General features: G+C 33.6%; 6 protein-coding genes and 2 long non-coding RNA genes across 10 annotated transcripts; 4 read left to right on the top strand and 4 right to left on the bottom strand.

Annotated features, from left to right (window-relative positions):
* Positions 1-112: 112 nt before the first annotated feature.
* LOC108827179 (uncharacterized) lies at positions 113-2,094 on the top strand. 2 transcript variants are annotated; one of them, XM_018600529.2, is made up of 10 exons: positions 113-260; positions 347-416; positions 533-600; positions 673-734; positions 815-896; positions 995-1,234; positions 1,322-1,450; positions 1,526-1,587; positions 1,680-1,796; positions 1,909-2,094. In XM_018600529.2, exons 1-10 carry the CDS (start codon positions 210-212, stop codon positions 1,910-1,912), a joined length of 885 nt encoding a protein of 294 aa, XP_018456031.1. In that variant the 5' UTR covers positions 113-209; the 3' UTR covers positions 1,913-2,094. The 2 variants fall into 2 exon arrangements, with proteins under 2 accessions (XP_018456031.1, XP_018456033.1); XM_018600531.2 differs by having other exon boundaries at positions 1,905-2,094.
* On the bottom strand, positions 2,035-3,687 carry LOC108827181 (ras-related protein RABA6a). The gene is made up of 2 exons (XM_018600534.2): positions 3,433-3,687; positions 2,035-2,629 (listed from the first exon to the last, which is right to left on the bottom strand). The coding sequence occupies exons 1-2, from the start codon at positions 3,651-3,653 to the stop codon at positions 2,152-2,154; spliced, it is 699 nt and encodes a 232-aa protein (XP_018456036.1). The 5' UTR covers positions 3,654-3,687; the 3' UTR covers positions 2,035-2,151.
* Positions 3,480-4,091, top strand: LOC130499983 (uncharacterized). Its single transcript, XR_008938844.1, has 2 exons — positions 3,480-3,617; positions 3,686-4,091. It is a non-coding gene; the product is annotated as an uncharacterized LOC130499983 (long non-coding RNA).
* Positions 4,092-5,430: 1,339 nt separating this feature from the next.
* On the bottom strand, positions 5,431-6,205 carry LOC108825658 (probable calcium-binding protein CML26). The gene has a single exon (XM_018598986.2). The coding sequence runs from the start codon at positions 6,106-6,108 to the stop codon at positions 5,626-5,628; it is 483 nt and encodes a 160-aa protein (XP_018454488.1). The 5' UTR covers positions 6,109-6,205; the 3' UTR covers positions 5,431-5,625.
* An 832-nt stretch (positions 6,206-7,037) lies between these two features.
* Positions 7,038-8,866, top strand: LOC108826216 (uncharacterized). Its single transcript, XR_001945392.2, has 5 exons — positions 7,038-7,557; positions 8,008-8,102; positions 8,177-8,232; positions 8,301-8,421; positions 8,485-8,866. It is a non-coding gene; the product is annotated as an uncharacterized LOC108826216 (long non-coding RNA).
* Positions 8,867-12,057: 3,191 nt separating this feature from the next.
* LOC108824399 (thaumatin-like protein) lies at positions 12,058-13,289 on the bottom strand. 2 transcript variants are annotated; one of them, XM_018597818.2, is made up of 3 exons: positions 13,114-13,289; positions 12,668-12,992; positions 12,058-12,535 (listed from the first exon to the last, which is right to left on the bottom strand). In XM_018597818.2, exons 1-3 carry the CDS (start codon positions 13,232-13,234, stop codon positions 12,187-12,189), a joined length of 795 nt encoding a protein of 264 aa, XP_018453320.2. In that variant the 5' UTR covers positions 13,235-13,289; the 3' UTR covers positions 12,058-12,186. The 2 variants fall into 2 exon arrangements, with proteins under 2 accessions (XP_018453320.2, XP_018453319.2); XM_018597817.2 differs by having other exon boundaries at positions 12,668-12,995; positions 13,114-13,283.
* A 3,940-nt stretch (positions 13,290-17,229) lies between these two features.
* Positions 17,230-17,867, top strand: LOC130499927 (uncharacterized protein At1g43920, Chloroplastic-like). The gene is made up of 2 exons (XM_056994441.1): positions 17,230-17,409; positions 17,527-17,867. The coding sequence occupies exons 1-2, from the start codon at positions 17,257-17,259 to the stop codon at positions 17,773-17,775; spliced, it is 402 nt and encodes a 133-aa protein (XP_056850421.1). The 5' UTR covers positions 17,230-17,256; the 3' UTR covers positions 17,776-17,867.
* A 90-nt stretch (positions 17,868-17,957) lies between these two features.
* Positions 17,958-18,852, bottom strand: LOC130499926 (uncharacterized). Its single transcript, XM_056994440.1, has 2 exons — positions 18,384-18,852; positions 17,958-18,302 (listed from the first exon to the last, which is right to left on the bottom strand). The coding sequence occupies exons 1-2, from the start codon at positions 18,774-18,776 to the stop codon at positions 18,132-18,134; spliced, it is 564 nt and encodes a 187-aa protein (XP_056850420.1). The 5' UTR covers positions 18,777-18,852; the 3' UTR covers positions 17,958-18,131.
* Positions 18,853-19,692: the final 840 nt, after the last annotated feature.

Below are 19,692 nucleotides of genomic sequence, written 5' to 3'. Positions count from 1 at the left end.
GAAGTGGAGCTACTCCAACCTCAGGATACGGTTAGTGTTTGATTGAAAGAGGCAAATAAACGGCACGCTGTTTTGTTCACAGCCACACAATGTCAAAAAAAAACGGCGAGCTTTCTTAAAAGAGGATAACGAATCGCTTCTCTTCTATTCTAATCCAAGTTTCTTTCTTTTCTCTGTTTTTACTCTCTCTTTTTTTCTCGTTGGATAGAATGGGAACGGTTCTGGATTCGCATTTCCTGTCTCTCACTGCCATTGTCACTGTAATTCCCCTGCCATTTTTGAATCTTGATGCTTCTTCATTCATATCCGCTTTGGTGTTTTACTGATGTGTTCTATGATTTGCCAGGTGGTTTACCAGTTAATATTCTTTGTAATCACAGCTCTTTTCAAGATCGATCAAGTCACTGACTTTGCAGGTACAACCTTTATTTACCAACTCCTCTTTCTGCTTCTGTTTACTGTTTGATTCGGCTTCCTCGAGTATTTGTTACGTAGGAGTCAAGATTTTGGATGTGTGTTTAATGTTTTTCAGGAAGCACAAACTTCGTTATACTTGCTCTACTGACTCTTGTTCTTAAATCCACGTGGCATTTTCGCCAGGTGAGTCTCACTTATCTCCCTCTCTTGTTTTTCCTTACATGTTTTGTGTTCTGTTTTGTATCCTCCTCATAGATAGTCTTGACTTTGCTGGTTGTGGTATGGGGTCTTCGCTTGGGAACATTTCTTCTAATGAGGTCTCTACCAAGCCCAGTTTATAACTGTTTCCTTAACCTCTCTCTCTGGTCATAATACCATAACACACTCTCTTTCTCAGGATCCTGCAATGGGGTGAAGATCGACGCTTTGACGAAATGCGTCAAAATCTGGTGAAACTAATAGTTTTCTGGACTTTTCAGGTATAAAAGCTTTAATATTAAACCTTTACTCTCTCTCTCTCTCTACTTCAGCCAGTTTTTTTTAACTTTCACTTCTTTGTTTATCTTTCAATGTCAAGGCCGTGTGGGTTTGGACCGTGAGCTTACCTCTAACCGTCGTTAACTCAAGTGATGATGGTGGAGGAGGATCTCTTAAACCCGCAGATGTTATCGGCTGGACGATGTGGGTTTTCGGTTTCTTGATTGAAGCTGCGGCTGATCAACAGAAGCTCTCTTTTAAAAACGCTCCAGAGAACAGAGGTAAATGGTGTGATGCTGGTCTTTGGAAGTATTCAAGACATCCAAACTACTTTGGTGAGGTTTGTATTCTCATCAACAACTCTTTTTGAGTTTTTTTTCTTTCTTTTTTTTTTGGTTAAATGTATTATAAAATGGGATGTTATTAGATGTTACTGTGGTGGGGAATCTTTGTGGCTGCATCGCCTGTTCTAGAAGGTGCTGAGTATCTTGTAGTGTTCGGACCAGTCTTTCTCACTTTGCTACTTCTTTTCGTCAGCGGCATACCTTTACTAGAGGTTCTCTCTCTCTCACTCTTTCTCTACTTGAGACTACTTTCTGAATCTCATACTGTTGATTTGAAATATAAACAGGCATCGGCTGACAAAAAGCATGGCCACTTGGGAGCTTACCGATTCTATAAGAAGAGTACAAGGTTTAACCATATGAACTTTTTGCTATAGATACGGTTTAGTAACCCCTTGAAGATAGATACTTAATCTGTTTCTATCTTTGATTGATCTTTAGTCCTCTGATTCTTTTGCCGAGAGGAGTGTATGGGAACTTACCAGGATGGTGCAAGAGAGTCTTTCTCTTCGAGCTTCCTTTTTACAGTAGGAATCTACCTGAAGAAGCTGCTATTTAGTAAGTATCTCTCTTCAGTTTCAGTTTCAATTTCATCTCTTTTTGTATCATCTTGTGTAGTGTGTGTGACAAGTTTGGCTTTCTCTTTTGTATATACTTACTTGCAAGAAAGCTAAAGGAGCCCTCCAAGAGAGTATCAGCTGCAAGATTACTCTAATTTGTGATTTAGAAAATAAAATTCTGAGTTTCTATCATTACAACACTCTCTAGATGAGATTGTGTAAGAAAAGATTGCATGTAAGAAACTGAATTTGATTGCGCGTAAAAAAGCATCCAAAGCAAACAGATGAAAACATCATTGACCGAACCGGCTCACAAGTTAAAGCAGTAAAAAACCAAAATTACATTTAATTATTTACTGGAAACAACATTTGGAAGAAGAGCTTACTGGTTGAGTTGCAGTAACTTCATGTATATTCACAATCTCCTTACCAACTGGAACAACCGTACCGTTACCGTTAACATGATCAGTCGTTGCAACACCGTTGGATTTGCTGTCCGAAGCAGCGTTCCTCTGAGTTACAACCTCATGTATACGTTTGATCATCACGAGGAAAGCTTCTTCAACGTTGACGTTTTCTAAAGCCGAAGTCTCGAGGAAGCAGAGACCTTCCGACTCAGCTAGACTCTTACCTTCCTCTTCTTCGACTTCTCTAGAGTGCCGGAGATCGGATTTGTTGCCGACGAGGACCACGACGGTGTCGGGATTGGCGAACTCTCGGAGCTCGAAAAGCCATTTCTTGATGTTGACGAAAGTTGTTCTTCTTGTGATGTCGTATATCAGCAATGCCCCTAATGCTCCACGGTAGTATGAACTCGTAATTGCTCTAAATCTTTACCCATAATACACAAAATAAAAACACAAAACATCATCAACCATTACTAAATATCAAATTATCAACGTAACTTAACTAAGTTTAATTTCTAGGTTTTTAATATTCGTTTTAGTTATTTTATTAATATTTTTAAATTTTATGTTTTTGTTATATTTATTTAATTATTTTCACATCATCAAAATATATCAACAACATAATATACATAATACTTAATCATAATTAATACATTCAAATTATTAATTATATATCTGTACATAATACATGAGATAATATATTTATATATTATATATGTCGGAAGTAATTTATATACTTTTAAATTAGACTGTTATTCAAATTGAATTTATGACCGTTTGAATTTGTGAATTATAATTCCACCATTTGAGTTTTGTAGGGTAAACTTTGTTTATAGTATTCTGAAAAAAAAACTTTGTTTATAGTATTTAGACCTTTTTCGTTTTGACCTAAATATTCCTCGAATTATTATTTCCACAATTTTGACCAAACTATTGTTGTTATTTAATACGAATACTACTCTCCTTACTTTACTTTTATCACTTTATTACACTATTTTTTTCTTAATGTTGTGACAGTAATATTAAAAGAGTGTCAAAATAAAAGATCAAAAGAAAACATACAAAATAAAGAACAGTGTAGATAAAGTCACGAGGTTGCAAAACTATGTCCGTGAGTTTGGTTGCTTTCAAAGATTTCATTTTAAACATTATGAGTTTAGTGCGTTTTAAACGCAAACGCAAATGAGAATAATATCGAAGCACTTTGAAGACTTGTACTATTATTACCTTTCTTGACCTGCGGTGTCCCAAATCTGAGCTTTGATGATCTTATCCCCGACGTGAACGTTCCTGTAAGCGAACTCAACTCCGATGGTTGGTTTAGAGTCTAACCGGAACTCGTCTTTGGAAAATCTTGACAAGAGGTTTGATTTTCCCACGGCTGAGTCTCCGATCAGCACCGACTTGAATAGGTAGTCACATTCTTCATCGTATGAATCTTCCGCCATATGTCTGATAACAGAGCTATTCTTATGATTAGGTTTGATGATGACTATATGTTGCAACAAAGAAGGACAAAGGTGAAGTAAAGGAAGAAATGAAAAGGGAAGGAAAGTTTCTCCGCTGAATATGGCTTTTGGTTGAAAATAGTACTTGATGAAATTTTATAGTCAAAAACATTAATAATATTTTGAAATAGTGACTATGTAGAGTACTCTTGTATAAAAGAAAAAAAAAACTGATTTAGAAAAAGGATATAGGATCAGATAAGGATGGCGTCAAAGAGATTGTAATAATGCTATTGAATCAATAGAATGGAGTATTAATTAAGTGTTTTGTCGATTAGGTTTTAAGAATTAATAAGAGAGGGATCACAATCATAAGTGCAGCTGTTGGCATGTGAAATCATGGATTACAACATAATGATAATGGTGCCTTCCTTTTTATGATTGTTTTTTGTTGGGATTACAGGAAAAAGTTAACAAATAGTTACAAAGTCATGCTAATTTTACTCAAAGTACTACTGCATTAATTTGCTTCGTTTTTTACTTTTATATTTCTGAGAAACAAATGTGTAATTTTGTTGTGCTGATTAGATATCATGAAGTTCAATAATAATCAATCATACCAATATCCTATTGCATGTTGACATTTTCGCTCAAGTTCACATGCTTATAAAGTATTTTACACCAAGTTTTGCCACGTGTTATTTTGTGTCACTGCAAACTTTTGATGGTAACTGCCTCTTCCCATGGTTAGTCTAAATTAAGTGAGCACAAAAAATGGTTGAAAGCAATTTGTTAGCTAATATGATGATAGTTGTTAAAGGGGATACGCAAGTTATATAACTAAGAAAACACGAAATCTCTCAACTAATTTTAAGTGGTGAGATGGAGACATCAGATGATTGTACCATTATTAGAAATTTAGAACTAAGAAAGGGACATGTTTCACTCCCTGATCTTACGTGTGTACATGCGTACCGTTAATCTAAATGCTAGATAGATCGACCTACACCATGCCTTATGTTTCTCACGTACATAGATACAAAATTGAGTCGTACCTGAAGAGATTGGTAGGGCAGATAATGTAGATACAAAAATATTTAGTATAGCAGTAACAAGGGAACCTGATTCTTGTTGACATAGTAATACACCACAGAACATATTCAGTTCGACCGAAAAAAGTCTCAGCCTGTTAAGAAATACTAGTTGGGCTCGAATATATAGGCCCTTAAAATGCTCGTATTTGTTAACATGACAGCTGCCTCGAGCTCATAATCACAAAAATAAAGAAAAAAAGAGTTTCCTTTGGTCCACCAAAGGATTCTGTCTCCAACACAGAAATCGTGTGGGCCTAATCCTCGGCATGATTTGAGCCCTTTGGTTCGGTTTGACATTCATTTATCAAAAATTTCTATATATATTTATAAAATCCAAATTCCAAATTTTACGGCCACTCAAAAATGAATCAGACTTTGTCAACCACAAGGACAATCAAAATAATTATTTACTATTTTTAAACGAACTTTTTGAAAAGGCCTGTCCACACCATACATATGGCATCTTTGATTGACCAAGTTCTTGCAGAAAACAGTTGCAGTGGAGTCAGTAAACGAATAGTATCTGATTCGTTCACATGCAAAACACAATTAAACTATGACAATTTCACTATGCATTAGATTGTCTTTTGAATTATATCTGATTTAATGCATTCCTTTCACATGATATCCAACTTATTCTAAAGTGATGCCAACAAAAACGCAAAGGAAAGGACATTAAAAACTGAAGTTTAAATATGTTTATCGATTGCTTAAACAGCAAGTAATCATACTTGCACAGGTAAGACGTTCATCATTCCATATATAGGAAGAGAACGATTTGTTTGTTAACCTAGAAATGTAAACAAGTAGCATTATACAATATTATATGTAACCATGGATCTCATTATCCAACATAAAAATTAGGGCGAATCGGAACCCTAGGCGGATCCTTGCTTGTTGAGAAGTTCAGGTGACGACATCATCTTCTTGAACTCCTCGAAGTTAACGTTTCCGTCGCCGTCAGTGTCAACACGCCCGATCATTCTCACGCAGTCTTCTTCGGAACACGTCATACCTAGACGGTTGAGAACCTTGTGGATCTCGGAGGACGAGATCAGACCGTTCTTGTTCTGGTCGTAGAGATCGAAGGCTTCACGTACCTCTGTGGCGGAGGAGGACGAGCGGCAGATGGCGGCGAACTCCTCCATGTTGATGAAACCGTCGCGGTCGATGTCGATGTCGTCCAACACTTGGTTGAGCTCTGCCTCCGTGTACGACGTTCCCATGGATTTGAAAACGTTGCCGAGCTCAGAGACAGAGATCTTACCGTCGCCGTTGGCGTCGAACTGGTTGAAGACCTTCTTAAGGTCCATGTCCGTGGACGATGGTTTGTTGGTGGATTCAGGATCTGCGCTCGCCATTGTTCGTTGCAGTTTTGTTGTGTTGTGGATCGTTGAGTTGTGAGGTTTGACGTTTATATAGAGTTTCGATTTCCCTTGGTGCTCTCTTTTGTCTTTCTTTATGAACGATGCTCAATGCTTTTGTATTTCTACCCTTAGAAGCTTTTCATTAACTAAATATATTTATTTCTACTTTTAACTAATTAATCCATGTATTCCAGAGGTTCGTAAATGTTCGACTCAAAATAGGTTATAATCAAATGTTGGAGTTACAGTATTATGATTTAATTCCTTCGAAACATAAATTTAAATGTTACATAACAATCCACAAATAAACAGTTTCTACGTACATGTTTTAGTAACACACAAATCTTCTAACGGTTTCCTTTGTTTTTTTTTTTTTTTTTGATTAACTTGGGGTATCCCGAGCCTATGGAAAGGTCCAGACTAATCCCCAAGGGGAGGTGCAGTCCACGGATAGATCATCTCTCCGGATATGCAAATGGGCCCTAAAGTATAGGCCTATATCCGTGTTGGTGTCCAGAAATCATGACTTAGTTCCCTCCAGCAGGGTTCGAACTCACAATCTGGGTGCAGGAAGGAGCCCGTCCTTACCATTGGACCATGATGTTCTGGACGGTTTCCTTTGTTAATTATTCGATTTTGGTATTCCCTTGTATAGACTAGTTGTATCAGTTAATGTACTATTTTCCTCTTCGACTTGATGTGGTGGGTAAATCCAAACAAGGAATATGTTCTTCACTACACGTCAATCTCTGCTCCATGTAGGATCTGAAACTAATCGTGTGAGAGACATTTTCCATTCAATATGACAAACTATATATACTATACTAAAAGGCTAATATAATCAAAGGAGAGCATGTCCACGTCAGCAAATTAATTCAGGCCAATAGGAAAGGAGCTTTCGTCCACGTCAGATCCGTTATCTAGCTCTACTGGACTTCAATCGCATTTCACGTCTGGGCTTTATAAAACATATCGCAGTTTTCGTCTGGGCTTCAGGCTTATTTGGGCTTCATTTGTAATTCCATTACATTTTTCATTTCTTGTCTTTCCTGAAATCTAAAAAAAAAAAAAAAATCGACTACGGGAGGATCTTCTCCTCTATCTCTTCGTCTTCTCCGCTTGATACCCTAGAGACTGAGCTCTGATCGATCCAACCTACACAAACGAAACTCCTCTTTTATTTCATCAATAAATTTCGGCTTTATGTTTTCGTTTCATCTCCCTATGATCCTCCTTCTTTATATATTGATCCTCTTATCTTTGTACAAACACAAACCCTAGAAACTGCTCAAATCTCAACCATGGCGACGAAACCGAATGGAAAGTCCCCTATCTCATCCGCCTCTGATGAAAAAGTGATGTTTTTCAGAGATATCTCTCTGGCTCCTCATGAAGCTCAGCTGCGGTTCCGTCTGATCTGTAATTTCCCTCAGAATTTCTATGGTAAGCTCTCTAATTTCCCTCAGAATCTGTGATTGGATGTATTTTAAAGTCCGAGTTCCTTCTTAGATACAGAACTCTCGAATATTTTAAGCGTAAAGTGATTGATTCAATTTCAGAGTAACTCTTGAAAGAAGTCATGTGGATGAATAAAGTGTTTCCGAGTTATTGGTTTGTCTAGATCATTGCCTGAAATAACTTTTGAAAGATGCACATGTAGATGAAAGTTATTCGGTTAAGTTTGTAGCGTTAGGTAGCACAAGTTATTAACCCTCACTCTTGGATTTTGATGATCATCATAGCATGTCATAGTATAAATGGAAGCTGTTGATTACTTAGAGACAATGTGTGTTTGTTTTTCATGTTTTGGTTAAATATTAAACTTCTTATCTTGGAGTCATCTAACTTATAAATTTCGTGAACAATGTAACATATGTTGTTGGCCACATGAAGTTGGTAAATGGACATACTCTCACCGAGCGTCCCGTCCTTGACGAAGTGGAGATAGCAGCTGTGAGACATCTTCTGGTTCATGTGCAATTACATGAGTACGTGTTTTTTTTTCTTTTCTAAAACACCACTTCCATGTACTTCTCTTAACATTCAGTGTGATCTTTTGCAGTTGCCTGTGATGAAGCTTTACCTTTGGGTTGCAACAGACTTCTGCAGAAAATCATAGTAAGAACTCTAGCCTCAATATTCCATAGTGCTTTCTCTGGTATTAGCTTCTGATTTTTTCATAACAGGTACCCTGTAAAGTTATTTGTTGATGACAACAGTGACCAAGCTGTTTTTGTACTACTTGGTGATGATGGTCGTGCACTTACTGGGAAGCATGCATCGGAATTAGTTAGCAGCTACTTTGAGGTAACTAATAATCAGTCTATAATCTCAGATGAATTGACCTCACACTGTTGTGCTGAATGTCAGGCTAATGACAACCAAGGAGTTGACCAAGAGGTTCCTGTCCCGGAAGCTCTAACCAACACAATCGGACAAAGACATAAGTTTTGTGTGAAAGTGACAGAGCAAACCTTATCAGGCAAGACCCGAGCTATAACTGTGACCAATATCCTCCCTCTAGACACTCCACCCGTAACAGGAACCTCGGCAGGAAACCACATTGCTACCACATGTTCTTTCTAGCCATTTTAGTTTAAGTTTCCTGTGTAACTTGGCAAGTTTTTGAGCTTTTGTGCTCTTACTAGCTACCTGCTTACCTATATATCGTTACAATTGTGTAAAAACATTTGTTCTTATGAGCCTTTCTAAGGTTGTACGTATAATAAATTGTCAAGATACGTTAGATAAAGTTACATTATATTTACAGCAAATCACAAACGTGATTAACTCCATAATTTAGCAACAAGTCAAACACAAAGCAATTAAATACTATCCTCTTCAGAAAACGTAAGAGAATCTAACAATAAAGACTCAATCCAAGATTTCTAACATCCTTCCTCAACCTTCCTACGTTTGAAACGGTACTGAATAACCCTCATTTACCCAGCATAGAAAAAGATTAAGCTATCAATTTCGTTTTTAAATCTTTTAGACCTTCCAAGAAACAATACAAAAAAACTAACTTCATAATTCCCATTGTTAAAACGCCAAAAGGCTACGTAAGTGTAAGAGTTCTTTTAACAATCCATCAAAATTCAAACCTAAATCCAGATCTCTAACTTGCAATCGGATTGTTTCTAAGGATCGAGATTAGTAGATTACAAAAGAATAGATAACCTACCTCCTACACCCCCTCTGAAGAGTACAGGTACGACACATCCTTACTTCTGTAGCTTTCTATAGAAATATATAATAACTCCACTACATGATGTTTATGTAATATATTCTGTATAGTTATGTCACCCCCACAACCGAAGCTTAAAATGTAAAAAGAAATTTCTGAAGATTGTAAATGGTTATACAAAATAAAAAATGAGATTAAACATTTATAAGACAATTTTGGCTTAAAATTAAAATATACTAAAAGCATGTATTACTTCCTATCTTAACAAGAAAACTTTGGTTTAAGAGTAAAACTAGATACGGATCCGCGTTGTGCGCAGATATTATTTTATCAAAATTTCATTAAAATTATCATGATTAGTCGTGGACATTTGGTTCTATTTGATTCGTTTTCGGTTTAGTTTTTGGTTTTTAGTTTGGTTAAGAAAAATAGAAAGTTGCCAATATCCAAGATACTTTCATATCATATTCGGCTACGGTTCGGTTCTAGACTTTTGGTTAATTTTGGTTTAAAATCATAAAATTTCGGTTTCTTTTTTGTTAAATATCATTTTTTTTTGTTTTCGAATCAAAATTTGGATAATTCAGATTTTATATTTTTGGATAAAAAGGTACAGGTAATTCAGTTTTATTTCGGTTTATAAATATTATTTCAAATGTTTTTGATTATTTTAAAAATAAATATAGTTAATATTTTAAGTATGTAAATTCTATTATAGCAATTATCATACCCATTTGTTTTTTTTGTTTGGTTACAATTCTATTTCAGATTTTTAATTCTAAAGATATATGATCCGTTTGGTAGGATCCAAACCGAACTCAACCTATTTTTTGGTTCGGCTCTTCGGTTCAAATAAATGTTCTCATGTCTAATTCAGATTATTTACAATTTTCAAATTTATGGTTTGTATATATTATATAGCATCTATGTAAGATATTTTCCTAACATGTATCAAATTTATTTGTATTTTAATAAATTTATTGATATTTTCTTATAAATTATTTTTATATATACATGTATCATATTTTTATCATATAAATTTATTGTATTTTATTTTCAATGGATTTTTATTTATATTAAAATATGTGCCAATAATGCATTAACAAAAAATAATTATATATTATACAGATAATATTTTATGTGGTTTTTACTTTTTAGTTATTACTAATAAATAATGAAAAATATATAGTTATATATTTTAAAATAATATCATATTTAAAATTTAGTAAACGGATACCTAAATCGATTTAGGTGACCTTTACATGTTATTTTACGTTTATCTAGATAAATTATTGTTTTATGTTTAAAAGATCCTATATATCATATTTTCTTTATTTTATTATGTCATCGAAGTATATATTATAATGGTTTATAACAATTCATATTTTTTTATTATATAGTGAAATAGATTTTTACTAAAATTCGTTACAAAGTAAAATTTTGGGAAAGTATGTGATTATAAAACAGATTTATTACTATATATGTTAAAAGTTTTTTTGTAATATTTTTTATTATTGACACTTATCAATTACGAAGATCCTAAATATATGGAATTTGAATTGTGAGATTAGTTGAATTTAAGATTTATATGAATTTGTTGTGAATTGAGTTTAGATAATTATGGACTAAATTAAGAAAAAACAATTAATGCTTAAAGTTAGGATCATTTATTACGTTAGTGGCATTGAGATGTAAATAAATTGAAATTCTAAGGGGTAATTTATAAGTGTACTTCTATTTTAATAATATAGATATCTTACGCATAACTTTTGTACATTTCTTCATAAGAAGTTCCCGGACAATAATTTTTGAAATTTTCAAAGCATATAAGAATAAAAAAAATTATCTTGATAACAATCACTAATCCAACATATATAAATGTTAATGGAAAATAAATTTATTCATAATTTTTGATAATTGACTCCTTAAACTGTACAGAAAATTATTATTTACCTCAATATTGGTTCTTACTTTATATGAGTCACATTAATCCGTTCAGAAGCTAATAAAGACATTATTTTTTTGGTCAAAAAGCTAATAAAGACATTTATTATATAGAAAACTAATGTCTTATTCTCTCCTTATTTTTGGGACAACAACTAATGTCATATTCAAAAAGCAACAATATGTACCTTAGAAAGAAAAAAACTCAACCTATATACATTAGTTTTCTGTTTTAGACATTTTCTGATTGATGAATTCTAAATCCATTAAATTGTTTTAAAATACACAAGATTTATAAATAATATAGAGAAGCTATTTTGGTCTATTAATTTAATAAAAAATAATATGTAAAAGCATTTTCCGCGCGTAGCGCGGACAAAGAATCTAGTATACATTAATAATGACATTTTCCATTCAATATGACAATATACATTAATAATTGAATATTTATTGAAACATGACTGGCATCTGATATTTCTATGAACATTTTCTTGAAACCATAACATATAATGTGGAAAAATAAAACACGTGGACCACCAATCTAAGCAGCAATCTTCCTCCTCTCATGCATAATATATTTCTATAAAATTTGTTAGTTAACGTATAATCAGTGTAAGTCCATACTACATACATGTGTTACTAAGAATAGTAATAAAAATCATGCGGGGTAGTATAGTTATGTGCGGTTGTTACTTGTTAAGCGAACTTGGCATAACTAAGCGAACTAAAGTTGTTAAACGTGTAATGCATGATCTTTGCAATAAATCGTTGAAATCTTAAGTGCTCTAGATCAACGAAGAACAGATAGAACATTATGCTGGAAAGCAGTAAATTACGTCATTAAGCTGAAAAAGTCTTAATAACTAAAAATAAACCTCGTACCAAATAACAGAGTAAATTTATAAATTTATTCTTAATTATATTTAAAGCTGAGATCTTAATCAACGGCCACGGTGGGGGCAAAAAGTGACGACGTAGTTTGCTTTGGTACACGTGGCGATGCTAGTGGGGTCATCGTAAGCGTAGGAGTAGGCCTTAGGGCAAGCTACTTTGAAGATCTTGGAGTAAGCCGTGGGCCTGCACGTCTGTGGGTTACCGAACGAGCCGGTGCAACAGTAGCGAGGTGAGTTAAAGGCAGAACATGCGCTTTTACAGGCTACTACCTGTTTCCCGTCACGTGAACGGACTTGTAGACCAACCGGACACATTCTGTTCAAGTCGCTAACACAACCTGCGTAGGTGCACTTCCCTGTGCCTTTCACCGGCATTATCGACATGGCTAAGTTATATCTGTCATGTTTATAGATTAACAAGAATATTAGTATATATAAAAAAACCTATAACACAAAGACCGAATCAAAACTTTGGTTTAAACTTTAAAAGAGACATGAACTATATTTACTTATTAATTTATACACATACCCATCAACGAGGCTGACGTCATAAAAGTCCTGGTCATGGCCGAGGGTGATCTCGGCTAGAGTAGCTGGAGGTACACCGCCGGCTCCGTTACAGAGGAGGGAACCACCGCAGTCTCCTGTAGCGCAACGACCACGGCCAGATCTATCGAAGGAGCAACCGTGACGGCCCCAGAACCGACCAGACCAAAGCGATGGAAGTTGGAGAGTGTAAGCTCTTTTGGGGGACAGTTTGAATCCGCCGCCGACGAGTAGCGGCTGACCGGAGCTAGCTTGGATGCCCGGCCAGACTGTGTATGTGCACTTGTTGTAGAATATTACCGTTGAAGCTTCTTGTCACATAAAGTAGAACCAAAATGTCAATAGTTTAGTATGATGTAATTAATTAATTTTATGAGTATATGATTAATCTAAATGTCTGAGATTAATGATGAGTAAGAGAAAAAATACCTGAAGCGTGTGAGAGAAGAAGAAGGAGAGGGAGGAGGAAGAGGGATATTGAAGAAGCCATTGCTGGTTCTTTTGATTTCAAGTGGACTAGAAGACTGTGAACCAGCTTCTCATTTCTCATTGCCTTTGGGATTTTCTCTTTATAAATAGAAAAAAATATGGTGTTATAAAAAATATCTAAAATGGAGAGAGCAAATTTTGAAATATAATAAGAGTTTCAGATCAGCAATTATCATCTTTTATATGGATGTTATTAGTTTTGTAAGCTTGCAATATTTTATGTCACGGTATGATGTATGCATAAACTCCATCTGTTTTTATAAATATATTTACAGGTTGTTACACACAAATTAAAAAAAATGATTAAATTTTCTATTTTATCTATTTTAATACTCCTTCCGTTTCATTTTATTTGTCGTTCTAGACTTCGACACACATATTAATAAAATATTTAATTTTGTATATTTACTAGAAAAAAACATCATTACCAATACACCTAACCAAATTTCAACAAACAGAAAAATAGAACAGAATAAAAAGTCAATAAATTTTGCATTGAAATTATAAAACGACACTTATTTTGAAACAAAAATTTTTGCTCTAAAACGACATCTAATTCGAAACGGAGGGAGTATATTATTTTATTTGATTTTATTAATTAATCAGCTAAAACTAATGGTAAAAATTAAAAAAAAACATACTTCTTCTAGTTCTAAATAAGTGTCACTTTGACATGTTCACACATATTAAAAAAATGATAGAAATATACGCAAGTTGCTATTAATTACATTTATCTCATCAATAATATTTGAGATAAAATTGATACAGTTTGAAATTAATTTTCAGCTGTAAATATAATTTGCATTGGAATTGTAAAGTGATACTTTTTGTGTAACAAAAAAGGTTAGAATGATTATGAAATAAAAGGAATATAATATTTGCCTTGAAAATATAAAACGACATTTATACGAAATAAAATTTAAAATCTAAAACGACACTTAATATAAAATTGAAGAAATACATAATTTTTATTAAGAAAGTCCCACACAAACATTTGTTCTGGATTAAAAGAAAGTTTATTCTGAAAAAAAAACTTGATTTACTTTACTCATTTTCAATGTGAAAGTTTGTCATTAATATGAGTTTATTCTGAATAGTTTACAAACAGAAATCAAATTGTATATTGCCATTTAAAAAGATTTATTTCAAGAAGTTGTCTGCAATCACAGTTTGGCTCTGATTGGTAACCGTTGCGTAATCGCGGAATCGTGAAAAAAATAGTTATGCTGTTGAAAAAATTAATTAAACTGAGAAAAAGTTGAAAATTTGCGGAATGACGAAATACATATTAAACCAATCAAAATAATTTATATGGTATTCACTTTGTTATAAAGAAAAACAAAATATGAAAATAAATAAAATTTATTAAAAATACTTTAGTTCTTATTATAAATATTTAGCTTATCTTTTAATACGTTTTAAAAATATATTGACATTTTGTAATATTACAAAAAAATATAGTATAACTTTATTTACAACATAACTATTTATCACTACAAAAATTATTGTTATTTACTAAAATTTTAAAATACTATTAACATATAATTTAATAATATGAAAGTGTTAGTTTGTAAATCTATACTATTATTTAGGAAGTGATTTTGCTTACTTGTCATGTTCTCCATGATTTTAGCTAATTTTGCTTATTTGACATATTTTATTAAGTTTAAGCTAAATTATCATTGATGTATTATTTGTTTTGAGCTGAGTCACTAAATCATTAATTTAAAATAATAGCCTTGATGAATATTTTATATAAATAAAAACGAATTTTATTTTATTAATATTAAATTTATATGTTATATTAGCTTTTCTTATTTGTCATATTTTTATTAGGTTTTAGATTTTTAGATAGGTTATTAATTTATTATTAGTTTCTAACTATTCACTAATTTATTTTAATGATATAAAGTTTATATGTTATATGCTATATTAAATAATTGATTACAAATAATATTTTAGAATTATCAAAAAATAATAATTCTTCTATATATATTCTTTTTGTGCCTATCTGACAACAATATTTTTATTATAAAAGTTAAAAAAAATAAGATACAAAACAATTTATTATTAAATATTAGTCAACCAAAAAATATAAATATATTTTCTAAACTATCTCTAAGATATGAAATGTTTTAAAAAAACTTAGCACAATAATAAGTATATATTTTGATTGAAAGTATTTGACATATATAAATATTTTGATGTTTGATTTAACTATTTAAAAATATTAATAATAATTTATTATGCTAGTTTTAGATTAATTAGATATAAACTAATAAGTATTTATAAAAAATTTATGCCCGCATGTGCGGACAACACACCTAGTTTAAGTGTTAATTTGTAAAAATTTCCACTATAATCTACTAAGACACTTTTTTCCATTTATTGAAATTGCTCTTTATATTTTTATCAGCAAAAATTACTAACTTGCATTTTTGCATTTTTTTTATTATGTAAGTTTTGTTATTGGTAAAATACTTACATTTGTACACAATCTAGATAATTTTAGAGATACAGTACAGTTTCATTAACAATAAGGGTTTCTAACAATAATATGATTCATCAATTCCGAGAACAATGGTCCATTTGCATTGCGAAAGAACAGAGAATATGTGTTTGGGGAATGTAATAATGACAAAACTTATCTCAACTCACGAGGCTGTCAGAAGACTTAGTGCCTTAAAGGAAACATTTTTCCATCCGTTGAACAATAATTTCAGGGGTAAACACTTTTACACAGTTACTAATTTCAAATTTTAATTTAGTTTACGATTTTAATTTGCGTGCCTATTTAAAACTTCAAATCTACAAAAAGAAGACGTTAAACTGAAAATATTAGCAGACAAAAAAAACTGAAAAGGTTATTTAAATATCGCCACTAGATTTATTGAAATTAGGACTAGTTTAAAACTGAGGTTCACGTGAGGTTTTGGATTCATGTGACAGGCAAAAGAATCCAGCTACGGACCAGTGATATTTAAATCTAGAGTTTTTTTGACAAAATAACAAAAGCTGTAAGAAAAAGGAAATAAAATGTCAGTATTATCAAAATCGACATGAAAAGATGCTCCATGAATACGGTGGTTTGAACTTCGAAGGCCCTCTGATCAAAGCAGGCATTAAATCAAAGAGAAATTGACAATAGCATAATAAATCTTACTACTACTCCCTCTCTTTTTAATTTGAAGTTTTGTCCAAGAGCTTCTCCAAAAAATATAACTTCATATTTAAGTTTTTTTCTCCAAAATAAAATTTCAAAACTTCAAATTTAAAGTTTTTAGTAGTGAAACTTCAAATATAGAATTTCACTATTCAAAACTTCAAATTTGAAGTTTTACTTTTTATTTGCATTTTGGTCCTTATAATTAGATACTACATTTTATGATTTTTAGATATTTTATTATTTATCATTTTAATCTTTAAAAAAAAACCATATCACATAATATTTCATATTTATTTTCATAAATTTAAGTTTTACACATAAAACTAAATAAAAACTTTAAAATAAGAAGTTTTAAGATTTAGGGAAATCGGCCAGAAAAACACTGAACTTTGCAGGAATTGCCAAAACAAACCTGGACATATTGGCTCACCAAAAAAACACTGAACTTTCTTTGACTTTTTCGGTTTATTAAGGACGTTACGATTGACTTTCCAGATTAGCACACCGTTAACAGGGTTAACAGATAATTACGACGTCGTTAATTTTGGGTGTTAAATCATACGACGTCGTTTTGTCTCTTTGTCTGATTAAAAAAAAATGACTGAAACGACGTAGTTTTATTTAGAAATGTTATTAAAAATATGTGCTTCCATCGGGTATCGAATCTGTGTGCTCGAGTTAAATGGAACGGGTTTTTGCCACTGAGCTAGTGGACTTTACAATAGATTGACAAACATCATTCCTTATATTGGCTTTAATCCTAGTTAAATGAATAAATAAGAAACGTCGTTTTCTCCTCATAAACCCTAAATTCCCAAATCATAAAATCAGAAGCTCCATTGACGAACAGAGCTCGATTCTCTTCCATTTCTTCCTTAAGAAGCTCGATTCTCTTCCATTTCTTCGAGTGTCACACGATGAGTTCGTGTTGTGAGGATTCGTCTGTGAATACGATGGGTATTCGTGGTATCCCAGAGCAATGCGGATGTGGTCGAAGAACTGGGATTTACACATCAAAAACGAAGGAAAATCCAGGAAGAACTTTCTTTAGATGCCCAACGTTTCGAAATGTAAGTGGTTAATTGTTTGTGTTTCTGTAACCTTGTTGTGTTCTGAAATGTAAAGCTTCAATGTCTAGGTAGTGAGAAATTGTCTGAACATAGATTGTGTACATGATTTGTGCCCAGGATCACTTGTACAAATGGGTAGATGAAGCTGTCTACGAAGAGGTTCACGATGCATTGCCTAAAGTTGATTGCTTTGCATCGGATTTGAGGAAGCTCAAAATGGAGATCGACAACCTCAAAAATGTGGAGGAACAGCTGAAAGAAGATGTCAAGAAGGCTAGCAATGAAGTTAAGAAGATGAATGTGATCATCAAAGTGGGTTTTCTAGTGGCATCAGTTTCATGTATTGTGTTCATCATGAGAAAATAAGCACTAGGAATGGGTTGTCTTTGAAATGAGTTGTCTTTGAATATGTCTTGTGTTTGATTTGTGTGTTTGTGTAATTCTAATGGTTTCAAGACTCTTTATGTTATGGTTAATGTAAGAGTTGTTTACTTCTTGATCATCAACACAACAAAACAGAACAAAATAAGTAAAAGAAAAAGATAACATCACACAACCATCATCATTGTTTAAGAAAACAGCAAAGAGAGAGACAACATCACACAACCATCATCATTGTTTAAGAAAACAGCTAAACAAAAGAAAAAGAAGTACATCATCCATCATACAACAAAACATAAATCCGAGAGAGACAACATCACACAACAAACAAAAGAGTAGTTCTAAGAGAACCATCTTTCCCACGCTCCAGTCTGTGATGCTTGGGTAGATTGAGGAACTTCCCATCGTGATGCTTCAGTTTGTGAGGAGTGAGCTTGGGAAGCTTGTGATAAGTGAGGTTGTGAGGATTGAGCTTGGGAGGTTTGAGCTTGTGACTCTTCAAAATGTAGTCCCTGTATCATCCCAAATGAATTGTCAATAACCTCAAAAAATCTCAGAAACATTACCAATAGCTACAAAACTAAGAACCTTACCTGATACTTCCTTGGTCTGCCTCTTGGTTTCTTAGGTGAACTCGGGACAAAAGCCTTCCGACATGTATTCTTGTAGTGCCCTTCTTCTTTGCAATTAGAGCATGTCATCACCCTGTTCGCACGGCTCAGCTTGGTAGTAGACACTGTCTCATTGGTTCCCTTCTTTCGATCATGGTTTTTAGGCCTACCAGGCTTGCCATTTCGATTAGGTGGTGGAATCACACCTAATCTATTGGTCTGAGGCCACTCTATCATCCCATTTAAAGGACTGATCCCATAACTGTAGGTTTCACGCCACTGGTTTGTTGTGTAGCAAGGAGCAACAAACTCAGAAAGCTTCCTTTTCGCACCAAGGATGACCTTAGCAGCATGGATGCATGGAATACCATTCATTTGCCAGCTTCGACATGCACAAGTCTCCCTCTCCAAACTCACAACATACGTCTGCTCTTGGTCCTCCACCTCAGTCTCTGGCCTAATTGCCCAACGCAGTGTACACTCTTTAGACTTCTCCTCAACCCTGGCTAACTCTTTGTGTGTCTTTTCCGTGAACCTAGTCTTCCTGGCCGTAGCCATCTTAGACCTTAAGTAGTTCCTAGTCATACATTGGCGCCTTATCTCCTCTAACATGTCGAGCAGAGGCTTCTTCCTAGCCTCCCTGATGGTCATGTTGAAGGACTCACACAAGTTGTTCAGATTATCATTGCAGTTGGAGCCTATCTTGAAGAAAGCTCTAGACCAAGTCTCTGGCTTTGTCTTAACCAGAGATGCATGTGCGCCTGGATCATATCTCTTAAGCTCATCCATGTTGTAGTTGAACATACCAGGAGTGTAGCACCTTGCAATGTACCAGAAGAACTTCTGTAACCTTAGATCTTTTCCACCTTTCCTCCAGTTCTCGTAAATATGGCGACAACACTGCCTATGCTCAGCTTCTGGAAGGAGGTTATGAACTGCCTTCACTAGTCCCTACAGAAACAAAAAAAAAATCAGAAAAATATAAGAATCACAAGAATCACAAAAATATAAGAATCACAAGAATCACAAAAAAGAATCAGACATATATAAGAATCAGAAACTCGTTTACCTTTTGTTTGTCAGAAATTACAACAAAGCCTTTCCCAAGTTCCAATCCCAAATCCGCGGCCAAATGCTGCACAAACCAATCCCAGTTTGTATCATTCTCTATCTCCACTACAGCCCAAGCAATAGGGACAATCCTATTGTCTCCATCTCTTCCAACCGCAGCCAACAACTGTCCCTTGATGTCCCACTTCAGAAAAGCTTCGTCTAAGCCAATAACTGGCCT

The sequence above is a fragment of the Raphanus sativus genome, chromosome 9, assembly GCF_000801105.2.
Source record: "Raphanus sativus cultivar WK10039 chromosome 9, ASM80110v3, whole genome shotgun sequence".
Lineage (NCBI taxonomy): Eukaryota > Viridiplantae > Streptophyta > Magnoliopsida > Brassicales > Brassicaceae > Raphanus > Raphanus sativus.
Note: the sequence above shows the minus strand (reverse complement) of the source record. Positions and strands in the feature narration are given on the sequence as shown.